This window comes from Betta splendens, chromosome 9, assembly GCF_900634795.4.
Source record: "Betta splendens chromosome 9, fBetSpl5.4, whole genome shotgun sequence".
Lineage (NCBI taxonomy): Eukaryota > Metazoa > Chordata > Actinopteri > Anabantiformes > Osphronemidae > Betta > Betta splendens.
In genome coordinates, this window is record NC_040889.2 from 30,623,887 (window position 1) to 30,647,704 (window position 23,818).

The following is a 23,818-nucleotide window of genomic DNA, read 5'->3' on the forward strand; positions in this document are numbered from 1 at the left end:
ATCCCTGTGTACTCTTGGAAATCTGTGATGTTCATGCTTTTTGCAACCTGTTTGAACATATCCCAGTCTATGGAATTGAAACATCTTGAGGGGCTTCTGTGCACCCCTCTTGCCATACCTGAGTGATCACACAATCTTGTTTGACAACTTTGACGAAAGGTCTGTATGCAGGCATACATGTTAATGCATTCAGTGATGTAGTGGAGGTTCCAGGATGGGGCAGGGGAAGGGCTTTGTAAGCTTCGCTGTGTGTGGTGTAACACAGTCCGGTATATTTTTTTCCCCATGATGGAAAGTTAAGGTGTTTTGGAAAATACAATCCACACAAAGTAGGAAGTGTCCTGTAAAGAAAAACAGATGAAGATAGAGTGTAGGGAAAGAATGAGGGCAGTAATAGGAAGGATGCGATGAGGATGTTGAAAATCCAATTCTTTTCTTGAAGTGTAGCATATTTCTTGGTTTGGTTGTTTTACTATAGGAGCTGCTGGAGAAAGCAGGAGGAGGGCATGAGGACGAGGGTGGAGGACCTGACATCGATGTCTCCTCTGAAGGTTCTGGACCAGATGATCATCCATGGACACGAGCCCATGAACAGCTCAGCAGGAGTGATGCTGTATTATGAATGCACCAAACAGTGACAGTGATTCCATGCTTAAGTTTCAGTTTGCTTTTTTGTGCAGGTTCACACTCAATTCAAATTATACAGACACACAACAGCTGCAACATGAGCGGGTTTGATTCAGTCTGTCAGGCAGTGTGTGTTGTTTACAGGTTGCCAGCGGCGAAGTCTATGGATCTTAGCTATTTTGGAGGTAAACAGCAGAGCATGAAACAAAGGTACCTGAACGTATACAACACACTCAGAACATTGTTTCCGATGGAAAACTCCGGAAAAATCTTTGTGTGTGTGTGTGTTGTGTGTGTGTGTGTGTGTGTGTGTGGTGTGTGTGTGTGTGTGTGTGTGTGTGTGTGTGTGTGTGTGTGTGTGTGTGTGTGTGTGCGCGCGCGCGCGCCCGTCCGTCCGTCCCTCCCTCCCTCCCTCCCTCCCTCCCGCAGGTCCGACGCCACCAGACGAGCTTCAGTCTGTGAGGAGTCAGTTGTTGCTGGTCCACGGGCAGCTTCAGTATGAGCGTTTCAAACGTCAGCAGCATGCCATCAGAAACCGCCGTCTGCTGCGCAGAGTCATCAACACCATGGCACTGGAGGAGCAAAATGTTGCCATGGTAACTGGTCAAGTTTCAGTCACTTTGCATAGAGAGGTTTTTAGGTTCACATGTGAGAGGACAGAACTGCACTAGATTTTCCTTTTTTATTGTTTCCGCATATTACATTTAGTCATGTAATGGTCTGTGTGTGTGTACTGCAGAAAGCCCAGCTGGGAGTTCAGGACCAGGAGATTCAGTCTCTGAAGTCAAGTCTACAAACAGAACAAGGACAATACACAAAGCTGCAGCAGGACACAGACAAACACACGAAGGAGCTGCAAACATGCATCCAAAAACTGCTGCTCCAACTACAGGATGAGCAGAGACGCAACCAGAGACTGCAGGTATGTGGACACAGTACCTGCGCCACAGCTGTTCACTGGCGTTAATAGGGCTCCTTATGTGTTCGGGGTTCAGAAGGTTGGACTGTTGCTGATCAGTTTGTCACATGTGAGCACTGCAGTGTTAATTAAATCTTTGAGCTGCTTGGTATCAGCTGAGAGCTCGGGTCACATTAGAGAGCGTCATGCCACCATCAGGGAGCGTGTTTAGAACCGCCTCATTTCCTGTGCAAAGTTGTTGAATAAAGCTGATTCTGATTCTACAACTGATTCCTGTATTTGACGAATGACGCGTCCAACGTTACCTGGTTGCAAACTCCACAGACTTCTTGAATGTTTTCTGATGACCATGAGTAACATCTGCTGTGATTGGCTGTTCCAGGATGAGCTTCAGGAATGTCAGAGTGGGCTCAGGGATCTGGAGGCGGAGCTTCAAAGAGCCCACAACCAGGCTTATTATTCTAAGCACCAGCTGACTCAACTGTCACTTAAGGTGGGAAGAGCTGGCTTGGCTCTGATGTTCAAATCAAAACCATTTCCTCCTGAATCAATTTATGAAGGACCTGTCTTTGTGCATTATATAAAACTCCCTTCTCACCCCACGCGGGTGGTCTCATCCACTTTCCAAGCTTGGGTCCTCTACCAGAGGCCAGGGAGCTTGAGGGTTCTGCGCAGTATCCTTGCTGTTCCTAGGACTGCACTTTTCTGGACTGAGATGTCGGATGTTTTTCCAGGGATCTGTTGTAGCCACTCCTCCAGTTTGGGGGTCACTGCCCCCAGTGCTCCAATCACCACAGGCACCACTTCCCTTCACTTCACTTCACCTTCCAAGCCTTCTCCAGTTCTTCTCTGAGCCCTTGGTATTTCTCTAGTTTTTCATGTTCCTTTTTCCTGATGTTGCCATCGCTTGGTATTGCCACATCCACCACTACGGCTTTCCTCTGCTCTTTGTCCACCACCACAATGTCTGGTTGGTTCGCCATTACCATTCTGTCTGTCTGTATCTGGAAGTCCCACAGGATCTTGGCTTGCTCGTTCTCTACCACCTTGGGAGGTGTTTCCCACTTTGACCTTGGGGTTTCCAGTCCATACTCCACAGATGTTCCTGTATACTATGCCAGCCACTTGGTTATGGCGTTCCATGTATGCTTTTCCTGCCAGCATCTTACACCCTGCAGTTATGTGCTGGACCGTCTCAGGGGCCTCTTTGCACAGTCTACACCTTGGGTCTTGTCTGGTGTGGTAGATCTGGGCCTCTATGGCTCTGGTGCTCAGGGCCTGCTCCTGTCCGGCCAGGATGAGTGCCTCTGTGCTGTCCTTCAGCCCAGCCCTTTCAAGCCATTGGTAGGATTTGTTGAGATCAGCCACTTCAGTTATGTTCCGGTGGTACATCCCGTGTAAGGGCTTGTCCTCGCATGATGGTCCCTTCCAGCATCTCATCCTCTCTGTTCTCCACTGCCTGAGACATTCACTCAGCACGTCATCTGTCGGGGCCTTATCCTTGATGTACTTATGGATCTTGGATGTTTCATCCTGGATAGTGGCTCTCACGCTCACTAGTCCTCGGCCTCCTTCCTTGCGGCTAGCGTACAGTCTCAGGGTGCTGGATTTGGGTGGACTCCTCCATGCATGGTGAGGAGCTTTCGTGTCTTAACATCTGTGGTCTGTATCTCTTCCTTTGGCCACCTTATTATTCCTGCAGGGTATCTGATCACTGGCAGGGCGTAGCTGTTTATTGCCCGGGATTTGTTCTTGCCATTGAGCTGGCTTCTTAGGACTTGCCTTACTCGTTGGAGGTATTTGGCTGTTGCCGCATTCCTTGTTGCCTGTTCAAGGTTGCCGTTCGCCTGTGGTATTTCAAGGTACTTGTAACTGTCCTCAATGTCTGCTATTGTTCCTTCTGGGAGTGAGACCCCTTCTGTGTGGATTACCTTGCCTCTCTTTGTCACCATCCTCCCACATTTCTCGAGTCCGAATGACATCCCGATGTCCGAGCTGTAGATCCTGGTGGTGTGGATCAGCGAGTCGATGTCTCGCTCACTCTTGGCGTACAGCTTGATGTCATCCATGTAGAGGAGGTGACTTAAGGTGGCCCAGTTCCGAAGTCGGTATCCATAGCCAGTTTTCTTATTATTTGGCTGAGGGGGTTCAGACCTATGCAGAACAGCAGTGGGGCGGTGCATCTCCTTGGTATATGCCACATTTGATGGATACTTGGGCAAGTGGCTTCCCATTGGCTTCGAGGGTGTTTGCAATGAAGGCCCTTGGAGTTCTATTGATGTTGTACAGCTCCAAGCATTCAGTGATCCATGTGTGGCATTGAGTCATAGGCTTTCTTGTAGTCGATCCAGGCTGTGCACAGGTTGGTGTGTCGCACTTTGCAGTCTTGGGCGACTGTTCTGTCAACCAGGAGTTGGTGTTTGGCTCCTCTGGTATCCTTACTAATGCCCTTCTGTGCTTCGCTCATGTATTGACCCATGTGCCCACTTAGCTGCGATGATGCCTGGCATGAGCTTCCATGTTGTGGAGAGGCAGGTTATTGGCCGGTAGTTGGATGGGACTGTACCCTTTGAGGGATCCTTCATTATCAGGATTGTTCGCCCTTCGGTTAGCCATTCAGGGTGAGTCCCATCCCTTAGCAGCTGGTTCATTTGTGCTGCCAGGCGCTCATGGGTGTGCAGTGAGCTTCTTTAGACAGTAGGCATCATGTTAGGGCCGGGTGCTGTCCAGTTTTTCATACCTGAGACTCTTTGTTGGATGTCTGCCACTGTGATAGTCACTGGATTCTGTTCAGGTAGGTTGCTGTGTGTCTTCCCTCAGATCCACCAGCCACTGTGCATCACTGTTGTGTGACGCCTCTCTTTCCCATATACCTTTCCAGTACTGTTCAGTTTCCAGCCTTGGTGGGTCTGCTCTGCTGTTATTACCCTGCCATTGAGAGTACACTTTCGCAGGTTGTGTTGCGAACAGCCGGTTTATTTGTCTGGCTTCGTTATCTCTGGTGCATCTCTTTAGGCGGCTAGCCAAGGTGGTAGAGAACGAGCGAGCCAAGATCCTGTGGGACTTCCAGATCCAGACTGACAGAATGGTAATGGCGAACCAACCAGACATTGTGGTGGTGGATAAAGAGCAGAGGAAAGCCGTAGTGGTGGATGTGGCAATACCAAGCGATGGCAACATCAGGAAAAAGGAACATGAGAAACTAGAGAAATGCCAAGGGCTCAGAGAAGAACTGCAGAAGGCTTGGAAGGTGAAGGCCACAGTGGTACCTGTGGTGATCGGAGCACTGGGGCTGTGACCCCCAAACTGGAGGAGTGGCTACAACAGATCCCTGGAAAAACATCCGACATCTCAGTCCAGAAAAGTGCAGTCCTAGGAACAGCAAGGATACTGCGCAGAACCCTCAAGCTCCCTGGCCTCTGGTAGAGGACCCGAGCTTGGAAAAACGGATGAGACCACCCGCGGAGGGTGAGAATAGAGTGGTATAAAAAACTCAAGAAGCAGTTAGTCTCCTTACTGTCAAAGTACCGTGGTCCCCTGTAATATGTCAGAATAACAAGCATCCTGATTGCATTTAAGTTTAGTTCTCCTGAATAATCCCAGGAGAAGAACAGCGATGACACTGATACAGGTTGATTGAGTAAATGTTTAATCATGGTCCGAACATTAGTAAGCGCTGTCCGTTGCCTGTCGTTATGTCGGTGTTATGTCGCTCTTTGGTGCATTTGAGCAGCCCTATTGATACTGTGGATGATCTGATGTTCTCGTCTGTGTTTGTAGCTGTGCAGCAGCGAGCAGCTGCAGCAGCACATCTTTGTGCTGAACCAGCAGCTACTTCTGCTAAGAGAAGCCAACCGGGCTCTGACAGAACAGTTGGACGGAGGAGATGACCACTGCACTGTAAGTACTGAGACAGACTTTTTTGTGTCCTGTAGCGATCAGAACATGTTATAGACTTTTATTATGACTGGTAAAGGCCTCGGTAATAGAGCAGAGCTACACATACACAGTTCTTCAGCTCTGTAGCTGCTAAGGGCCTTCTTAAACTTATACACTCTGAACTCTGAGCTTTTCTCTCCAGGAGGCTTCCATGCTGCAGTGCAGTGTGAGTAAAGACTACCAGCGTCTGAAGGACAATGGGGTTCTACACAGACAGAAGCTGGAAGCAGCTAATCACAGGATCACAGAGCTGGAGGACCAAGTGGCCAAGAAAGACGAGCTGATCCTGGATCAGAAGAAACTGTTGGACGACACAAAGACCCAGAGCAGGTTCCCTCTGAGTCTGTGTTACTCCCCTGATGAGCATCGTGAAGCGAAACTTTATGTTTCTGTTTGTGTATCAGAGCAGAGCTGTTGGCCTGTGAATGTCGCTGTCTCGCTCTAAGGAGGGTCATCCAGAGTCTGCAGACTGAAATGCTTCACTTGTACACCCAGGTGTGCCTGGACACACACGGCCGGCCTCAGGACGTCTGCACAAGGTGAACCAGTCACACACACAGAAAAAGGACACGTCTTTTGAAGTGAGCAGGGAAAGTAAGCAGCTGGACTTCATGGGGTGTCGAATTTAAAAGGAGCACATATAACTAGTTTTCTCGCATTTAACTAAACATGAAAGTCTAATGATTAAATGATAAATATAAATGTAAATGTTAACTATAAATATTACAGCTAAATGTAAATGTTAAATCTAAATTTTAAATGTAAATTTAAATATTATGTATAAATGTAAAAGTTAAATTTTGCCAAGTGAAAAAATGATATAATGAATATCATGACATCTGCCGATAGACTCCCCCCCTACCCTCAAACAGCCCTCGTTAAGCTGATCTCAGATCGGTGTCGTGGACTCAAACGCCTAAAACGGTGCGTCAGATGTGGACGGGGTTTGCACGCATTGTTTAAGGTGTTTGAGTCTGCGTCACTGATCTGAGATCAGCAATACGAGCGCAATGATGGTTAGTTTTACACTCTGCATTGAACATTTACATTTAAGATTTACACTTAGATGTAATATTTACATTTATTTTTACATTTATTACATATATTTGCATTCAACATTTACATTTAGACTTTGTCATATTTAGCTAAATGTGAGAAAACATTGTGTAATTTAGTTAAATGTGAGAAAATAAGTTATACGTGCTCCTTTTACATACGGCACCCCATAGGACTTCGATGCAGGCTAATCTTTTCAATAGACCAGTCGGTTGAAGAGACCAGAGCTGTAACTGTGACCTCTCTTTTGCTTCTTCAGGTCAAATGGTGACAGCAGCATCTCACCCGTCATTCAAGACGGCCCTAAGCCCAACCTTTACTCTTCGTCTTCAGCTGGTATAATAAATGGAGAGGCGGAGGCCTTATCTTCCTCTCCCATCGAATCTCCCCTGGCCATCGGCTCATTCCTTGAGCAGCGATCACGGCAGCTGTTCAGAGCAACCATTCACAGCCAGAATGAAGAAAAAATGGGGCAGGAAGAAGAAAAGGAACAAGAGTACAAGCCCCAGAGCCCTTTGCCACCTCAGGAAGTAGAGGAAGCCACCCTCATCACCGGAAGCCCTAAGGCAGAGCATCCGAACCAGACTCCTGACCCTTCCCTCCCTGCCTCTGACCCTCTTTCCCGCCATGCAGACCTGAACCTTGATGGCCGACAGAGGAGATGTGAACTGAGCATTATGGACTATGACGAGACGCTGCCAGAGAACTAAAACGGCGATCGACTCACATGGATGTGTAGAGAGTTCCAATAGAAAAGCTGAAAAGCTTTCAGGCTCTTCTGCCCACTCCCCCTCCACTTTAGGTTCATGCTGCTCTTTGAATCATCCCATCATCAGCTCATGTGTTTTAAAGCATCATCCACTTTGTCTAGATTCAGGCACCGCGGAAAATGGTTATTATTGATTTATTCTCCATGTTCCTGTTCCAATTCAGCTAATTTTCAAATATGTTTCTATACAAATGTGGTCAGTTAGTTTGGCACAGCAGGACCTTTCTGCAACGTAAAATAATTATATGGGAATCACTACAGTAGCTTGTAGGAGATGAACTTTACTCAGCCAAAGCTGCACTTTCACAATTCACAGGCAAAATCCAAAACCAAAAAACATTAAATAAGTTTGTTTCATTCAAAGCAGTCTGAAAGTCCTGATTTTGTGTAATTGATGCAAAGCTTCCATCAGCTGTTCTAACTATGCAGAACTTCATGGACTATGAAGCTACCTTTCATGACATTTAGCCTCCTCAAAGTTGGCTGGACTTTTCAATAAGAGCTTGCACTGCGATCTAAACACTACACACGCAAGCAATAACAGTATGTCTGAAATTTTATAAATGAACTATGCTTATCTGATGTGTTGCCACCATCATCCAGTAATTTCCCACTTCCACTACTTTGTGTGGTTCCTCAACGTTCTGTGCTAGCTCCTTGTGTTTCTTTTTGCTCGGTCCGCCAATCAGAGCACCTATAAACTGACATGCATGTAAAAAGACCTAAAGTGGTTTTGCATCCATTTAGCTTGTCTCATCAGGAATAAGATAAATTGGATTACTGTCCTTTCGGGTCCAACGCAACTGGAATAGTTGCAATAAACTGACTGACGATGTGTTGGGTAACATTAGCTTTATGATGAAGATCCATTATTGTCATATCAGAATAATTGCTGTGATTGGGATTCTGATGGGACCTGATCCAACTTATAATCGACCGACTTCCAGCTGAACGCCAGCCTGTTTCAGTTGTGGATATAAAAAACAGCGGCTCAATAAATGGCGTGTTTTAAGTTCAGCATGTTGGTTTTTTGTGCTTTAATAATTGAGATGAACGTGACTTCTGCAAATAAAGACCTGTCTATTCTTTGGGGAGTTGTGACGGTGTCGCTAAAGGTTCGGGCGGACACGTAGAACTTTGTGTCTGAAGGCTTCAGGGCTGCTGTGGACGTGCGTGCTCCTGCTCGTGATGCAGTTTTTTTTTTTTTAATTTGCTGCTTTTTATTATGCGTTCTAATCAAACAAGCATCACACGCACCACCGACTCTGTTGGCGGCGTTGCTAGGCGACGCCTCTGCCCGTGCTCCTCCTACAGGTTCCCTAGTAACCGTGCGACGCATCATAGCAACCGGACCCTGAAGCGGCGCGTCAGCAGGTTCTATTTTTAGGTGATATTTCGTTTTGTTTCCTCTTGCAGCGTCATGTAGCTCATGTTTGTGTCTTTTCTGCTTCTGGCGTTTTACACAGTTCTGAACAAATGAACAGGTATAGAGTGACGTAGCTGCTTAACGCTAGCTATTAGCTAACATTAGCCTCTGCCGTAATGCACAAAAAAATTTATTAGAAGACGACTCCAAAATTATAATAATTCTACATCTGAGGGGAAATTCTTCTGAAGCTTTCAGTTGGGTAAAATAAATTGGTGAAAAGCTTGGTTTTCAGCCTTTCCATATTGTAATTTAAAATAAGGCCAGAGTTGCATTTCAAAATCTCACACAACATTTACCCTTGTAATATGAGAATCTCGAAATTTATTGACATAGATGTGAGCTGTACATTGTGTAACACTGAGCCAGAGACCTGGTTTGTTGTCACCGGGTCTGGACGCACATTTTAAACTTTTTAAAGGGCAGACATTTGGACCAACGCTTTCCCTCATCTGTGCTTTTTTCTCTGTGTTCATGGCTGCAGGCGGGCATCTTGTCCTGATGGATGACACAGTGAAACCTCTGAGGATTCCTCCTCAAATGTCGGTTTACGCCGACAGACACAACATCTTCCACCTGGTGCAGGTAAAGAGCTGCTTCAGCGCCTTGAGCCGTCCGTCACGCGTGTACCACACTGCAGCTGTGTGTTTCAGAGCCTGGTGTCCAGTCTGGTGGTGGAGCAGCCTGATGATCCCGTCTCCCACCTGGTCAGTGTGCTGCGAAGGAGCAGTGTGGACAGTAAGATTGATACATCTACTATGTTCCAGCTAGGAAGCATCTGGATCCTTGTTTACTCTGTTATGAAATGCCTTTCAGAAATGCCTCTTCTCACTTTTTTGTTTAACATTGAAGCTTTTGAAACATTTCTCTTATTAGTCTGTTGTTCTGAGGACATCTCTGATCATTATGACTCAAGGGCAGGTTGGTCACATGGGTTCGTGTTGTGATAGTCGGTGTGTATACGATGTGTATACTGGTCATGTCACTGTCAACTGTAATTGATGGATCCTGTCTGCTGCTGTGTAACCAACCAACCCAGTGAAGTAACAAATTGTAAATGATAAAACATAGAATGTGTGGCATGTCTAGGTCTTCATCACTATGAACAAGGGTGATAATGGAAGTTGAACACACAGTGCCAAAACTCTCCAAATATGTGGTTTGATGACTTGCTCACAGCTGATGAACTGTGTAAAAAGGGCGCAACCGAGAAGTTGTGACCTACTGCTGTTAAAGGGTAAACTGAACTCTGATCTGTTCTGGGATCAGCCATGTCTGCTGCCACTAGATGGCGACGTCTACCCGCAGATCACATTGGTTTGCTGCTGGAACAGTGTTCATTCATATTTTATCTTCTTAACAATGATATTGATTCTACCTTTTTGCCCCAAATGATCTTAAACTGTGTGTCAGTTGCCAGGGTGCTGCTGCTTGGTCCTCCTGCTGCTGGTAAACACACTGTGGTGAGTCCAATTACATCATAACCAGTGCGTATTCACTGATGACAATATTTACATTATCTAGTTCATGTTCTGATTTCAAACACTTTTGATAATAATACAGATGATTTCTGAGAAAATGTTTTATTGTCGGGCTAAAGACTTATTGTGGGAAAAATGTTTTATATATGGTATATTCAGTTGATCAAATTGAACGGACCTCAGCTAGTGACCCAACAGCCTCTTCTGTGGTCATGTTGCTCCTCAGGCCAGAAAGCTGAGCGCTGAGCTGAGAGCTGTCCATGTCACTGTGGACTGTTTACTGCAGGACCAGTCTGATCTGGGAGTGCAGGCGTGTCACTACACACTCAAAGGACAGGTACAAAACCATGCTATCCTTGCTTGTGTTGACCCATTTAAAGGCTGCATGAAGTTTATTGGACCAGCTGTAATGTCTGTGTGTTCAGGAGCTTCCTGCGGCGCTGCTGGTCAGACTACTTCAAAACAGGCTGAGTGAGGTCGATGGCTTCAACAGGGTGAGCCTGTAGCCAGCATCGCACAGACAAAATTCCCAGATGAGCTGCACACAAGCTGAAGTGCTGATAGACATGTCAGATGACATGAGGTATTAGGACCATGACCCAACTCCCACCAAACAGCGCTGTGTGTATGTGGTACAGCCTGCGACCAGGGTGTGTTTGCTTCCAGGTGATGCTTTAGGTGTTTTTAGCAGTTGCACAGTAAGCGCAGGGTTGAAATACATTGTCGGCAACAGTTTGGGCCTTTGTGGGTTCAGCATAGCTATTGACACAGAAGGATCCTGCACAGAAGGAAAACTGTGTGTAATAAGACAAAGCAAACTGCTGAGCACCAGTGGTCTGTGCTCTGGTGTCTGATTCTCTCACATCTGTAACTGGACCAGATTGTTTTCTGTTTGTGTCTGTCTCTCTCTGTCCTTCTCTGATGTGCTGCTGTGATGATAATAATTAGCGCTCTGGTTGCCGCTGTGTCGTACTACGATTCCCAGCAGGCCGAGCAGTGTGTTGACACTTTTCCCCAGAGATGAACTGATCAAAGAGAGGAGCTGCTGTCACATCATGCGTGTTATTTTCACTTGGGCTCCTCCTCGCTGCTGCTCCTATATTAGCATCATGTCCTGTTTCCTGTCGGCGTCATCAGGACACTGTGAGTTGCTGTGTGATTAGTTAAGAAAATTAAAGAAGGAGAAACTGCTGTCACAAACACTCACATAGCAACAACAATGCAATCTGCAGCATGAAGCTGCACTCGTGCCTGATTGAAGGCCTGCCCTCTGTTCACGCATCACTGCAGTGGCTGCTGGGGGCTGCTACTGTTTCAGAGCTTGCTTTGTTGCTCTGCTACTCTAATAGTGCACCTTACCAGATCACAGTGGGGAAATAGAAGATTAGTTGCTCCTGTAAATTTATGGATCCATTTAGTGGTTACAAGTTTTTTTGTAGATTGTAGAGTTTTACTGTTTCCTTAAGTGATACTTCACCGCTGAAAAAGCAAGTTTTATAAATATTCAAACATTTTACCAGCAAAAGTGTGCAACAACATTTATTATCCATGGTCTGTGACAAGAGAAAACAGGGGAATATGTGTTTGTGGCTGAAAATGGTCAAATCCTACAACACCCAGAATGCGCTGACGAATCACCTGAGCTGTAGTGATTGGATCTACCTGTCGTTTAGCTCCGCCCCCTCTCAGCCTGACCAGGAAGCACTAGTTGTAGCCTGTGAGGACATGTGACAAAAATGATCATCTCTCTGCATAGAAAATATGGAGGAATCTGAGTGTCCCTTCATTCTTAAATATTACCTGCCATCGTCGGGTCAACCCCCATTGAAAATCAGTGAAGTTTTCCTTTAAGGGGAGACTCATTAAAGCAGAACTTGAGGAGGGTTAGGGGTAGGGTAACTGGTTGTTAGTGGCCTCTGTGGCTTCATAGCACTGTTACTGCTCTTACAAATCATCAATCAATCAAATCATGCAGTCAGTTATATCCTTCTTAGGGTTTGATCACTAAGAGGCTTAGTTCAAGAGAGACTCATGACTTGAAAATGGTCCTAAAACAATGTGCTTAGAACCAGGTGAGTTCATCTTGTCCTATTATCTGTCTCTGGTAGTTCTAGTTGTTGTTTTGATGTGAAGTGCTTTGTGCTTTATGAATCAAATGTACTTAGTTATTGTATCATTGGAGATTTTACAGCTCAGGGTTTGGTTGTGACTCAGGATCAGTAGATATTTAAAAGAAGGTTCTTTGGGTAGCTACTGCGTTTAGCTTCCGTCTTGACTGTGTGTGATGAGCAGCTACTTTGATCTGATAATGGCTTGTTTTTGGCTGCAGGCTAAACTCATCATACTCACTCGAGGGACTGACTCTATTACTGTGTGTTTAGTTTCTGTGTGTCAGCATGAATGGAGGAGGGGGGATGATTGACAGCTCCCACCAGGACCCTCCTGTTACTCCACCTGTCTCTGACTGTCTCTAACCAAAACTGGAGAAACCAGCTCCTACTATGAGCACTGGCAGCTCAGTAATAACATGCAGTAGAATTATCACCTGAAAATGCAGATATATTACGGCGTGGTAGGAGTAGAATTAATGACAGAGCTGCTCTACGTACATTTGGTGCTTGTCAACCTCTGGTGTTCTTTTGACTGGTGTATTTGGTCCCGTTCTGCTCTTCAGAGACCAGTGCAGGTTTACATTCCTTAGGTGGAAACAAACTCTTTGTGAAATATGCACATTAACGAGGAAGACACACAGCCTGTCAGACGTGTGTCAGTTGTCTTTATTGAGCCTGGCAGGCAGCACTGAGGGAATCACTACAGAGAGTTATATTGGTCTGCTGCTTGTCATATGGCTGCTCTCACCTCCCACCTTTTATGATAAGCTCTTCTGCTCTGTTTACACAGTTGAATCACATTGACAGGTTCCTAAATTGACAATATTCATGTGTACATGCACACAAGTAACAAGGTTCCAGTCGAGAACACAGATTGCTGGAAATGGGACACGTGTTTTCTGTGCAGGGGCCTTGAGAACTCCCATTACCCAGGTCCATTTCTGGTCCAACACATCTGAGCCGTGGCTAAGCTCAAATGGAGGGCCAACTTTAGTAGAACCAACTAAAACACGGACTCTGTCTAATGTCTCGGCAGCAGCACAAATGATTGATTTCTGTAAAAGAGGAAATATGACTTATTAAAGATCTGAATACTGTGAAGAGTGGGGCTCAGTGTCTCCAGCAGGTGTGTCATTCAAATAAGAATGCTTGCAGTGTTTGGAGCTCAGTGGCATAGAAATGGATCATTACTAATACCATTTCTACATTCTGATTAATGTCCACATGGTGGGGTTTCCTACTGGGTCTGTTACAGGGCTGGCTGCTGGAGGGAATCCCTCAGTCTCGTCTGCAGGCTCTTAGTCTGCAGAGGGCCGGAGTCCTCCCTGAGCATGTTGGTGAGAGCAAATAATAATAGTTGAAACTTTATTGAACCCACAGTGGGGAAAATTATATCTGCATTTGCCCCATTTGCTGCATTTGGAAGCCGTGGTGTGGCGCTGGTAGAGCTAGTGTCTTGCTGAAGGACACACCTGGTTCCAGAAGCAGGGCTCAAACCGGGGACCTTCTGCTCTATCTACTGAGCTAGCAGGACACGATCGCTCACAGCTTCATCACATGTTGTGCTTACAGTGATGTGCGTGTGTGTCCCCAGTAATGCTGGACGCTCCTGATGACGTGCTGCTGAAGAGGAATCAGGGAAAAACTGGTGGACCCGCTGGACTGGAGGTGAGTCCCGTTTATTTCTGCTGCTCTGCTGAGTTGGGCTTCCACTGCAGTGAAGTCTAACTAAATGTTGTGATCACCACTTATACCCTCTGGAGACGTGTACCACCAGGCCTTTCTCTGGCCGCGGGAACACAGCGTTGCTGAGCGTCTGGAGAAAAGGGGCCTGTCAGATGACCAGCATTTGGCTGAGCTAAATCGTTACCGCTGTGAGGTCACAGTTTGACTTTGGCCTATCGGCACATTTTGAAGATCGTCAGCAGTGACCAACCACATGACGATGTCTATGGCCAAGGTAAAGACATGAGGGCAGACAGTAGTAGGGTCGTGCTGAGTGATAGGTTGCTGTTCTCTTGCAACTTAAATGATAAGCTACAATTACACTGTGTTTCTGCTGTAGACTTAATCTCAAACTGTTGTCGTTCCATCCAACTGTCCATCAAAATGTTCCTTAACTAATTATGTATTATTATATAATTATCTATAATCTGACTGAAAATGTGTTTGCTCCCAGTGCTGGCGTTTGTTCGGACTCGTTGTTATTCCAGAACTCCCAGAATCCTTCTGTTAGGTCCACCTGGGTCAGGGAAGAGTCACCAAGCCAGACTGCTGTCAGAAAAATACAAGATGGTGGACGGTAAGCGTACACGTCACATGCAAACTAAGCAGCCTCAGTGACTGTGGTAGCAGCTCACAAGACCAAGCAGCAAGCAGAATGTGGAGTTATCCTCTCCTCTGATGTAGACTACTGAATCCACATTGACTGAACATAATTATGTACATAGTTAGAAAGAAAAAAGTGGACTGAGCAACAAACAACCAAAGTCAATTAAGATTTTACTTCAGTTCAGGTTTTAAATCATCATCTAGAATCTAGATGATCAATGAATAAATTCTGTCTCTCTTTTCTAAAATAATGTTCAACATCCTGTCTTTGGGCCGGTCCCATCAGCGAATCATCTTCTCTTCTCCAAAAAACAACATTGTTGTATTCAGAAAATGATGAAATGAGAGCAACAGAAAACCTAAAGGAAGGGAACAAACAGTTCTGTCAAATCAACTGGGGGTCATATATTAACGTACAGTATGCAAGGAAATCACCTGAAACAGGGTCAACAACAGTATTTGATAAATCCTTCACTGGCCCATCAGGGAATAGTCTAATTGCATGTGGAAACACTACCACGTTTTCTACGTTTACCGCTGACTCATGGCTTCTGTTTGTCAGTGTGCTGTGTCGCTTGCTGAGATCTGTCGCAGCTAAAGGGTCGAGTCTGGGAACAAAGATTCAACCATACGTGGACGGCGGCGCCCAGGTAAAATCAGTGGAGATATATGAATATGTCATTTACTCAGTCATTTGTTTACATGTGTATGAGTCACTGACTCAGGAATAGCACACTCCAAACTGGAATAAATGTAATGTAAATTCATAAATGTTAAAATGATAGCTCCGATAAATCAAACATTCCAAAAGATTGACTGGAAATGAGCCTTGAACAGATGTTATTTAAAATACATGTGTCAATCATGTCAGAGGCTGCTCATATACAGAAGTCAATTAATGCTAAGTGGTTGAAATGTTTGGTCCAGTTCCTGACCATCTGGTGCTGCTGGTTCTGGAAGCAGCGTCTAAGCCAAATGGACTGCAGCTGCAGAGTTGGGTTCTGCACGGCTTCCTCCCCGGTGACCTGCAGCAAGCTCAGAGCCTCCAGGAGACCCAGCACAAGCCCAACAGGTACCTCCTGCAGACACTCATCTACTGATGAATCTTTGATACTTTACAGGTTTTCTTTTTCTGCTTTAGAGTTTTTCTTCTGGAGCTGACAGATGACGTCTGTCTGGAGAGAATCACTCTCAGGGCTACAGATCCAGTCAGTGGCGTGAGGTGTGTGATGTACCACTGGTTTGTAGATGACTTCAGTTCACACCAAGACCCAAAACCCTGATCTCCTTCTGCAGGTTCCACCCTGTAACCAGACCGACTCCAAGCTGTGTGGTGCAGAGCAGACTGAAGACCAGACCCGAGGACAGCACACACACTGTGACGCAGGCTCTGGACCAGTACAGGATTCACTCTGCTGCTCTACAGGTAAACACACGTTTAGAATCTTGACTCATTCGTCACTAAACAACCACTGACCTGTGTGTGTGGTGTGTGTGTGTGTGTGTGTGTGTGTGTGTGTGTGTGTGTGTGTGTGTGTGTGTGTGTGTGTGTGTGTGCAGTCTGTATTTCCTGATGCTGTTCACATCAACGCTGATCAGATCCTCACTCTGTGTTTGAGGCCATGGAAAGCAGATTAACTACCCACTGACAGGAGGAGCTTGGGAGACGAAATACGAAGGTTGACTCCATCTTTCTTTTTGATTCCTTTTTATTTTGTAGGTAAAAAAAATCCCATGTAAGAGGTGACACCACAGTAACACATAGTAACACGTCTTCACAATGACGGGATGTGAGAATGGTGCAGGGAGTTGAACCTAAGACAACGCTGGACGTGAGGTGTACAGCGCCAGGCGTTCACTTCCTGCTGTCTGTCATCATCTCATGATCAGTGACTTAAAGCACAGTTTAAAAACGACTTTGTCAGAGTGTGCGTGTGCGCACGTTTGTGTGTTTACCTGTCGCCTCAGGCAAACATCATCTGTTAAACCTGTTCACGTCTCAGAGTTCAGCTGCTTCCAGCCTTTTCACACCAGAAAACAAATGTCAGAAATGATTCAGAACTGTTTGTGACAGCCATCAGTTTGAGTCCAAACGTGATGATTTGTAATGTCCAACATGTTTATTGTGTTTTCCCAATGTCAGGTTTGGCAGAAGGCTCATTTGAAACTTTAACATTAAAAAAATCTTTAGCATTAGTTCTGACTGTGGAGTATTTAGATGCCTGATTGTACTCTCCCTGCTCAGTACAGTGAATTGTTTTGGACTCTGCTGATGCTTGCGTGTGTCTCAATGGTTTCCTATAGTTTTCCTTTGTTTACTTGGATCATGCATCAGAGACTCAGCAGCTGCAGATGTGAGGGACTAGAGTGAAATAAGATGCTGGATGTAAGAATGTAAATGTGACCAGGAGCCACTCAATGAATGTATTAATAATAAGATGATTATTAATGAGCGCTGTGTGAGTGACAGCAGCTGAGCAGCTCTGTCAGGCTTCTTCTCTGATCTAAAAGCAGTTATCACAGTTTTACTTAAAACCTTCATGTTAAAATATCTCCTTTACTTCAAAACTCCGCATTCCCAACCATCACTTCCACAACTCGCTCAATCACATGGACGTTTCAAAGTGATGATTTTGGTAAATGACTATAATTAATCCTCCGGAGCGACGGTTTGAGTCCCAGCGGCTCCCAGCCCCAGGTTTTGATTGACAGCTTCTATTTTTGGTTATTTTTGTTGAAAACAGGAAATGGAGCAGGGACACATCAGGTTGACACATAACGATGGACAGTTTGTCCTTATCTCTTACAGGGACTAAAGTTAATCTAAACACCCTAGAGCTGACGGACACAGCAGTGGGCTCTTCAGCATGTCATGACACACTCTAGCGTGTTCATATACTAGAGTGGCAACAAAGACGTCTACGAGGACTACATCGGGGAACATCATATTGCTATAGTCTAGCAGATGTATTAACACTCGCCTAACTGCTGTAAATATGTGCATATGTGGATACATGACCTTTATCCTTTATTTTTCGCCCAATTTCCGTTTGTTTTTATTTCTTTTATTCTACAGATCTTGTTGCTGAAGTTTTTAATGACTTAAATGCTGTTTGTCAATTTATATGTGTACACTGAGAAATGCTGCAATTAATGTTTTTGTTCTGCACATTTTTTCATTGCGTTCACACACATCATGTACTACTTCTGTCACTGCAGTATTTGCCCCTCTGTGTAGTATCTGACTAGACCTAGTTTTTATCTACTGCCCTCAAGCATCAGTGAACACGACCCCACTCCTATTTCTTCCCTGTGATCACTCCAGTAAACGTTCACGTTTAATTTTTGAGCCATTTTACCTGATTCCGATAAACAAAAAACAACAAACATTCCGCCAACATACTTTAAATCTACTGCGCATGCCCAACAAGCCCGCTGTGTGGGAGGCGGGGGTATATGTGACGTAGACGGAAGTGATTCCACGCGTGGCGTCCGTGTGCTCCGTGAGTAGACGGTGAGTTTTTGATTTTCAGTTTTCAACAGAATGACTTAAAATCTGACTAAGCGGAAGTCAGTCCTGTCAGCACGAATCTAACCTCAGAGCTGCTCCGCTTACAAATCAAACTGAGCATCAAGTCACGTTGCAGCAGCGGGTTTCTGATGGATCTGGAACTATACGCTCAGATGAAACGCTCAGAAACGCTCCTCATCTGTGACGAATCTTAATCGTTTCACTGTCCCAGAATCGTCCTAAATCAAAATGAACATTTCTTTTTCGATTTCTACTGGAACCTTATTAGGGAACATGTGGACTGAGCCTAGTCGTATCTTTCTTTCGACCAGGTGGGTCGATGATGTCATCAGCAGATGACCAGCTGTGTCTGAACATCTGCAGCAGTTGGTCACCGTCTGCTTCACCCAGGAGAAAACGTCCAACTGCTCAGCAGAGATGGGCCAGAGTGAGTGTGCCCTCATCTCTAGACTTGGTGACGGCAGGGCTTTTCACAATAAAAGCCTCCTGTTTGAGGCTGCCTTTGTTGTCTTTCAGAAGAAGAACACAGAGAAAAGGAAGTCCAGCTTCTCGGGGGGTGATGTCAGGTGTTCTGCTAAGCACACAGGCCTGCAGCACAGGACCACACCTGAAGAGGAAGCTGGTTCAAACTGAAGCAGAGTCCCAGGTAAAAGCGGCATGTGTCCTGTAAAGATCCGTTCAGATTCACGGCAGGGTTACAGGTGGAGGCCTGAAGTGTCTTTCAGCTCCTGCTGGTCATAACAGTTTGTTTTTCAGTCTCCAACTGCTGGGGAGATAAGCCACAAACCAGAGAAGAAAAAGGAAGCAGGAAGGAGCAGCATTAAGACGTCCTCTCTGTTCAAACACAACCCTGATATACCAGAGATCCACAGGTACAAAGCCGATCCTCTGAATGAATTGAGTCAAGTCAAGATAGCTTTTATTGTCAGTTTAACAACATACACTGCAGTGTTTTCCCAGGATCAACATGCTACATCAGACAACATAACATCTTTGTTGTGACTTCCTTCTCTCTTTATTCTTAATTCCCCTGAATTCTGACATTATTTTTTTCCTGTCCGCCTCTCATTCTTTCTTGTAGACCTGTTGTTGTCCAGGTAAAAGAGAAGATTTTCACCAATGATTTGTTCTCAGAGCTGCAGCTGCACCCTCACCTGGTAACACACTCTCTCTCTCTCTCTCTCAATGCTGGTTGCAGCGTGTAAATGTTGACTGCTCCTCCTACACAGTGCCTCATGTTTATCACCAGTGTCTGTTCTGGCTTCTGATTGGCTGCTTTCTCCCACCAGGTGGCAACCCTCAACAAGGTTCTAAATGTTTCTACACTGACCAGGCAGGTTTGCACTCTCTGTAGTACTATGTCTAGTCTCCGAACTCTTGATCCACTGAGCCACAGCTTTTCACAGTCATGCGTCTTCACATGCTAGTGTGAGGATGATCTACCTGGAGCTGGATCTCTGCGTGGAAACGGGAAGTCACTGTTAATGATCTGCTCTCTGCTTGTGTCAGTGTCCAGAAACAAACCATCCCAGCTCTTCTGTCGGGACGAGACGCTGTCATCCAGTCTCAGACCGGATCAGGTAATCAGCATCAGCAGCACCAGCGCCGAACTGAAAGGTTCAAGACAGACAGAAAGAGAAACAGGGAGACAGTCTGGACGAAAACACCAGAATGTCAGCTGTGTGTCTCTTTGCAGGTAAGACACTGTCCTACGCCGTCCCGCTCGTCCAGAGCCTGCAGTCGCTCCAGCCAAAGGTCTGCAGGTCAGATGGGCCTCTGGCCGTCATCCTCATTCCCACCAGAGAGGTTTGATAAGCTCACCTTTTCCCTTCAGAGCCCCCTGGATGGCTCAGAGTGTTTGTCTCACTCAATTTGTCCCCCCCCCCCCCCCTCCCCCAGCTTGCCCTGCAGACCTTCCAGACCTTCCAGAAGCTTTTGCGGGTAAAGCAGCACGTTTGCAGTTGCTGAGACTAACAGCTGAGACTTGTGACTGTGCTCTTGTGAAAGGCTTTTATTGTGAAACAGGAAATGACTTAGATGTTTATGTGTCTGCAGCCTTTTACCTGGATCGTGCCAGGTGTCCTAATGGGAGGAGAGAAGAGAAAGGCGGAGAAGGCCAGGTACCACCTCCTGTCCGTGGGCGAGGCCTTAGGCCACTTGGAGGCTCTAATGAGGGTTCTGGTTTCTTTTTCTTCAGGCTCCGGAAAGGAATCAACATCCTGGTTTCGACTCCTGGACGTATGGTGGATCATATAAAGCACACCCTGAGCATTGCCTTCAGCGCCGTCCGCTGGCTGATCCTGGACGAGGCTGACCGGTACCGGACGGGTTCATACCTTCTACACTGTTGTGTTGCTTCTTCCGTGCTTTTCCCTCTGTCCTCGTTTTCTTCCAGATTTTTCATAGTTTTCTGTTTCTTTGCTTGTGCTTTCTTTTGTTCTTCCTTTCTTTTATTTCCTACCTTTTTTTTGTCTTCTCACCCTCCTTTTATTCCTCCCCTGCCTCCTTGCTCTCCTGCCTCCTTGTCACTGCTCCAGTGAGTCTATTCTTCCTCCTCCTTTCATTTTCCTTCTTCCTATTTCCATGGCTTTGTCATTAACTATGTGCTTCTATGGAGGCTTCCTCCTGCCCAGTTCTGGTTCCTCTGCCATGTGTAGATCTAGTTTATTCAGCACCTGTAGAAACAGGATCACATTCTGATCCTTGCTCTTGTGTATCCAGGACTTTGGACCTGGGTTTTCACAAGGACCTGACCGTCATCTTAAACAGTCTGAACTCTGCAGGGCTGAGCCGACAGAATGTTCTGCTGTCTGCCACACTCACACAGGGTAAGTACACAGACTGGTGGAGGTTCTGTGATCCTGTATGCAGTGACACGTCAGAACTGAAAGTTAAAGGCCCTTAAAGCGGAGACACTCAGGTACATCATGTGGTAGAAGGTCCTTTCTGCTAAAGTTGAGTCTGATCCTGAGTTCAGAACTCGTCATCATGCGGCTCCAGGCCCAAACTCAGTCCAGACCTGGATTTTCACTCCCTCCCTCTCTCCCCATTTTGACGATGATTGGAAAACACTTTGACCTCGACATCAAACATGCTTCAGGGTAGAGGCGTGAGGATCACTGTGCAGTCTGAGAACAGTGGCCCTTAAGGAGCTTGACGACTTAACTCCAGCTGTGTAGAACCGGGCCAACTAATCCAGACCCTAAAGTGTTGTTACATTTCGCTTCCAGCTGCTAACATCTGGATGCGTGTGTTGCAGGTGTGACCCGCCTGGCAGAAGTGTGTTTAAATGACCCCGTAAGTGTCAGCGTGTCTGGCTCCTCTGACTCCACAGTTGTGACCTCTGACCCCTGCTTTGCGGTACCAGAATCTTTGAAGCAGTTTGTGGTGGTGGTTCCTAGCAAGATCCGACTAGTATGTCTCGCTGCTTTCATACTGGACAAATGCAAGGTAACCAGAATAAATGCACCAGTTTGACCAGTTTAAGTGTCACATAGTTAAATAAACAGAGCAAGATTCAATTCATTTCTCTGGCACCCATTACCAACAAACGTCATCAGCAGAGAAGCCGCGTCTCATTTTATGTGAACTGCCCATTGTTTAGTTTTCTCAGAACAACAAACTCATCGTCTTCGTGTCGAGCTGCGAGGGCCGTTGAGTTTCTCCACACGCTGTTTGTCTCGGTCCTCTCCGCCAATTGCGAGCCTGTGCTCCACTTCCTGCGTCTCCATGGAAACATGAAACAGGAGGTAGCGTCGCCCCGGCCATCTGATCAGGCATCTCAGTCCGTTTCCTGTATGTGACAGTGTGTGTTTCTTCGACAGGAGCGAATCGATGTCTTCCACCAGTTCTCGGTGTCTGCGTGTGGAGTCCTGCTGTGTACAGTGAGTCCTCCTAGTCACAGCGCCGCCACGCGTGAGAGCTTCATGCTATGCAACTGCATGTTTGTGTTTCAGGATGTAGCAGCCAGAGGGCTGGACCTGCCCCAAGTCACCTGGATCATTCAGGTACACACCTGCTTCCACCTTTTGATCTGCTGCTCAGTGCTCCATTCCTCACTTCTGATGCTGTGCATACATCTGCAGTTCACTCCTCCAATGACGGCCGCGGAGTACGTTCATCGTGTCGGCCGCACCGCTCGCATCGGGGCAGGAGGAAGCAGCCTCCTCTTCCTCAGCCCCGCTGAGGCTGCCTTCACCACAGAGCTGGCCAATCACAAACATTAGGTCGGTTGAGTGGCAGCTTGTATTCAGGGCAAGACTTCTGCTTCCAACTGTGTATTGTTGTTTCAGCCTGAGCGAGATGAAGCTGCTGGACATCCTGTCCAGCCTGATGATGGACGATGCCTACAAGGGGCGGGGAAAGTACCACAGCAAGGTGAGATAGGCCTGGGCCTTCTGGGCTGGACCTAATCTGGTGTTTTTGTTACTGGTCACATGTTGGTGTCTCTCAGAGTTCGGCCCGAGCTCTGGAGCAGGAGATCAGAGAGCGGGCGACTGTTCTTCAGACGGACTTTGAGAACTTTGTTCATTCAGATCCTGCAACGGTGCAGAACGCCAAGAAAGGTAACGTCACCGTCAGTCAATCACCTGCCGACACTCGTGTCCCACCTTTTTATCTTGGCTTAAAAATCACTAATTTTTGTAGTTTTGAGGTTTTGTATTAATTCCTGTATAAAACAGTTTTCCAGAGTAAACTGTGTTGTTGTTTGCTGACCTATGATGTCATTGTGATGTCATCAGCACTGCAGTCCTTCCTGCGGGCTTACACCACCTACCCCTCTCACCTCAAACACATCTTCCACATTCGCTCACTCCACCTGGGTCACACGGCCAAGAGCTTTGGCCTCAGAGACGCTCCGCAATGTCTGAGCTCGGCCACCGGAGCCCGCAGCAAGAAGCAGGACCACAAGACCTGGACCAGGAGTCCAGTGAAGGGGCAGAAGAAGGAGCCGGGCAGCGGTCACACGGCAGGACAGAAGAGGTAAGAGTTTAAGATTGGTCTCGGACCAAACTGGACCCATTTGCCAGCAGCAGATTTAGTCAGATTTAGATTTTTGTTCTCTACATCTGATGTCACAGTAGGATATTGGTTTGTCATGAAGCTCATGCAGTCGACAACAGTCAATTCTAAACATGAGTAAAACTAAAGTTTCTTAATCTAACTCACTGGTTTCCTGTTTCTCTGACACTAGTTTTTAGTTGTAGGACTAAAATCCCAGTTTCTTCAGGACATGATCCTGCAGGTTGTGCAGACACTGATCCCGGATCAGCAGGATCGTCACACACCTTATTGGTTTGTGTTTTTGCCATCAGAGCTCCCTTGGGTCGGAGGGAGCTCGGACTGTTCCATTCGGAGTTCTCCAACGGGTTGGACGGTGCTGGCGCCAAGAGGAGGAAGATGGAGGCAGAAGAGGAGGAGGCCTAATCCTGATTCCCTTTGTAATGACTGACCCTGTTGATAGCTGAATTAAACCTGTTTCCATCTTGTGGCTGAGCTTTTCTGTCGCTTCTTTTACTGCATAATTGGAACAAACTCTCGTGCAAGCTGTGGTCACGCAGCGCTTCACGTCGACTCCAGGATCCACCTGGTTCTGGTCAGTGGCTCTTGACTCACTGCAGCACGTT

At 46.4% G+C, this 23,818-nt stretch overlaps 4 protein-coding genes across 8 annotated transcripts; all 4 read left to right on the forward strand.

Annotated features, from left to right (window-relative positions):
* Positions 1 to 387: 387 nt before the first annotated feature.
* tsc1a (TSC complex subunit 1a) lies at positions 388 to 8,369 on the forward strand. The gene is made up of 9 exons (XM_055511300.1): positions 388 to 604; positions 770 to 812; positions 1,057 to 1,223; positions 1,367 to 1,549; positions 1,929 to 2,039; positions 5,327 to 5,446; positions 5,628 to 5,815; positions 5,890 to 6,024; positions 6,801 to 8,369. Exons 2-9 carry the CDS (start codon positions 791 to 793, stop codon positions 7,249 to 7,251), a joined length of 1,377 nt encoding a protein of 458 aa, XP_055367275.1. The 5' UTR covers positions 388 to 604; positions 770 to 790; the 3' UTR covers positions 7,252 to 8,369.
* Positions 8,370 to 8,515: 146 nt separating this feature from the next.
* On the forward strand, positions 8,516 to 14,635 carry LOC114861439 (adenylate kinase 8-like). Of its 5 annotated transcripts, XR_008695541.1 has the most exons (9): positions 8,516 to 8,697; positions 9,221 to 9,321; positions 9,390 to 9,474; positions 10,150 to 10,199; positions 10,444 to 10,554; positions 10,643 to 10,711; positions 13,584 to 13,665; positions 13,923 to 14,288; positions 14,508 to 14,635. XR_008695541.1 is itself a non-coding variant. In XM_055511304.1 (8 exons), the coding sequence occupies exons 2-8, from the start codon at positions 9,238 to 9,240 to the stop codon at positions 14,054 to 14,056; spliced, it is 615 nt and encodes a 204-aa protein (XP_055367279.1). In that variant the 5' UTR covers positions 8,516 to 8,794; positions 9,221 to 9,237; the 3' UTR covers positions 14,057 to 14,631. The 5 variants fall into 5 exon arrangements, 4 of the variants coding, with proteins under 4 accessions (XP_055367279.1, XP_055367278.1, XP_055367280.1 ...); XM_055511304.1 differs by having other exon boundaries at positions 8,516 to 8,794; positions 13,923 to 14,631; XM_055511303.1 differs by having other exon boundaries at positions 13,923 to 14,631.
* LOC129604662 (adenylate kinase 8-like) lies at positions 14,621 to 16,109 on the forward strand. The gene is made up of 4 exons (XM_055512025.1): positions 14,621 to 14,630; positions 15,587 to 15,731; positions 15,801 to 15,881; positions 15,956 to 16,109. The coding sequence occupies exons 1-4, from the start codon at positions 14,621 to 14,623 to the stop codon at positions 16,107 to 16,109; spliced, it is 390 nt and encodes a 129-aa protein (XP_055368000.1).
* On the forward strand, positions 15,956 to 23,682 carry ddx31 (DEAD (Asp-Glu-Ala-Asp) box polypeptide 31). The gene is given in 24 exon segments (XM_055511309.1): positions 15,956 to 16,085; positions 16,220 to 16,338; positions 17,469 to 18,173; positions 18,503 to 18,618; positions 18,708 to 18,837; positions 18,936 to 19,063; positions 19,273 to 19,348; positions 19,481 to 19,524; positions 19,701 to 19,771; positions 19,888 to 19,997; positions 20,091 to 20,132; positions 20,247 to 20,311; positions 20,389 to 20,508; positions 20,913 to 21,019; positions 21,451 to 21,641; positions 21,796 to 21,840; positions 21,842 to 21,940; positions 22,016 to 22,075; positions 22,148 to 22,198; positions 22,277 to 22,410; positions 22,478 to 22,568; positions 22,645 to 22,756; positions 22,934 to 23,174; positions 23,507 to 23,682. Coding segments are annotated over 20 exon segments (1,986 nt in total). The 5' UTR covers positions 15,956 to 16,085; positions 16,220 to 16,338; positions 17,469 to 18,173; positions 18,503 to 18,618; positions 18,708 to 18,750; the 3' UTR covers positions 23,619 to 23,682.
* Positions 23,683 to 23,818: the final 136 nt, after the last annotated feature.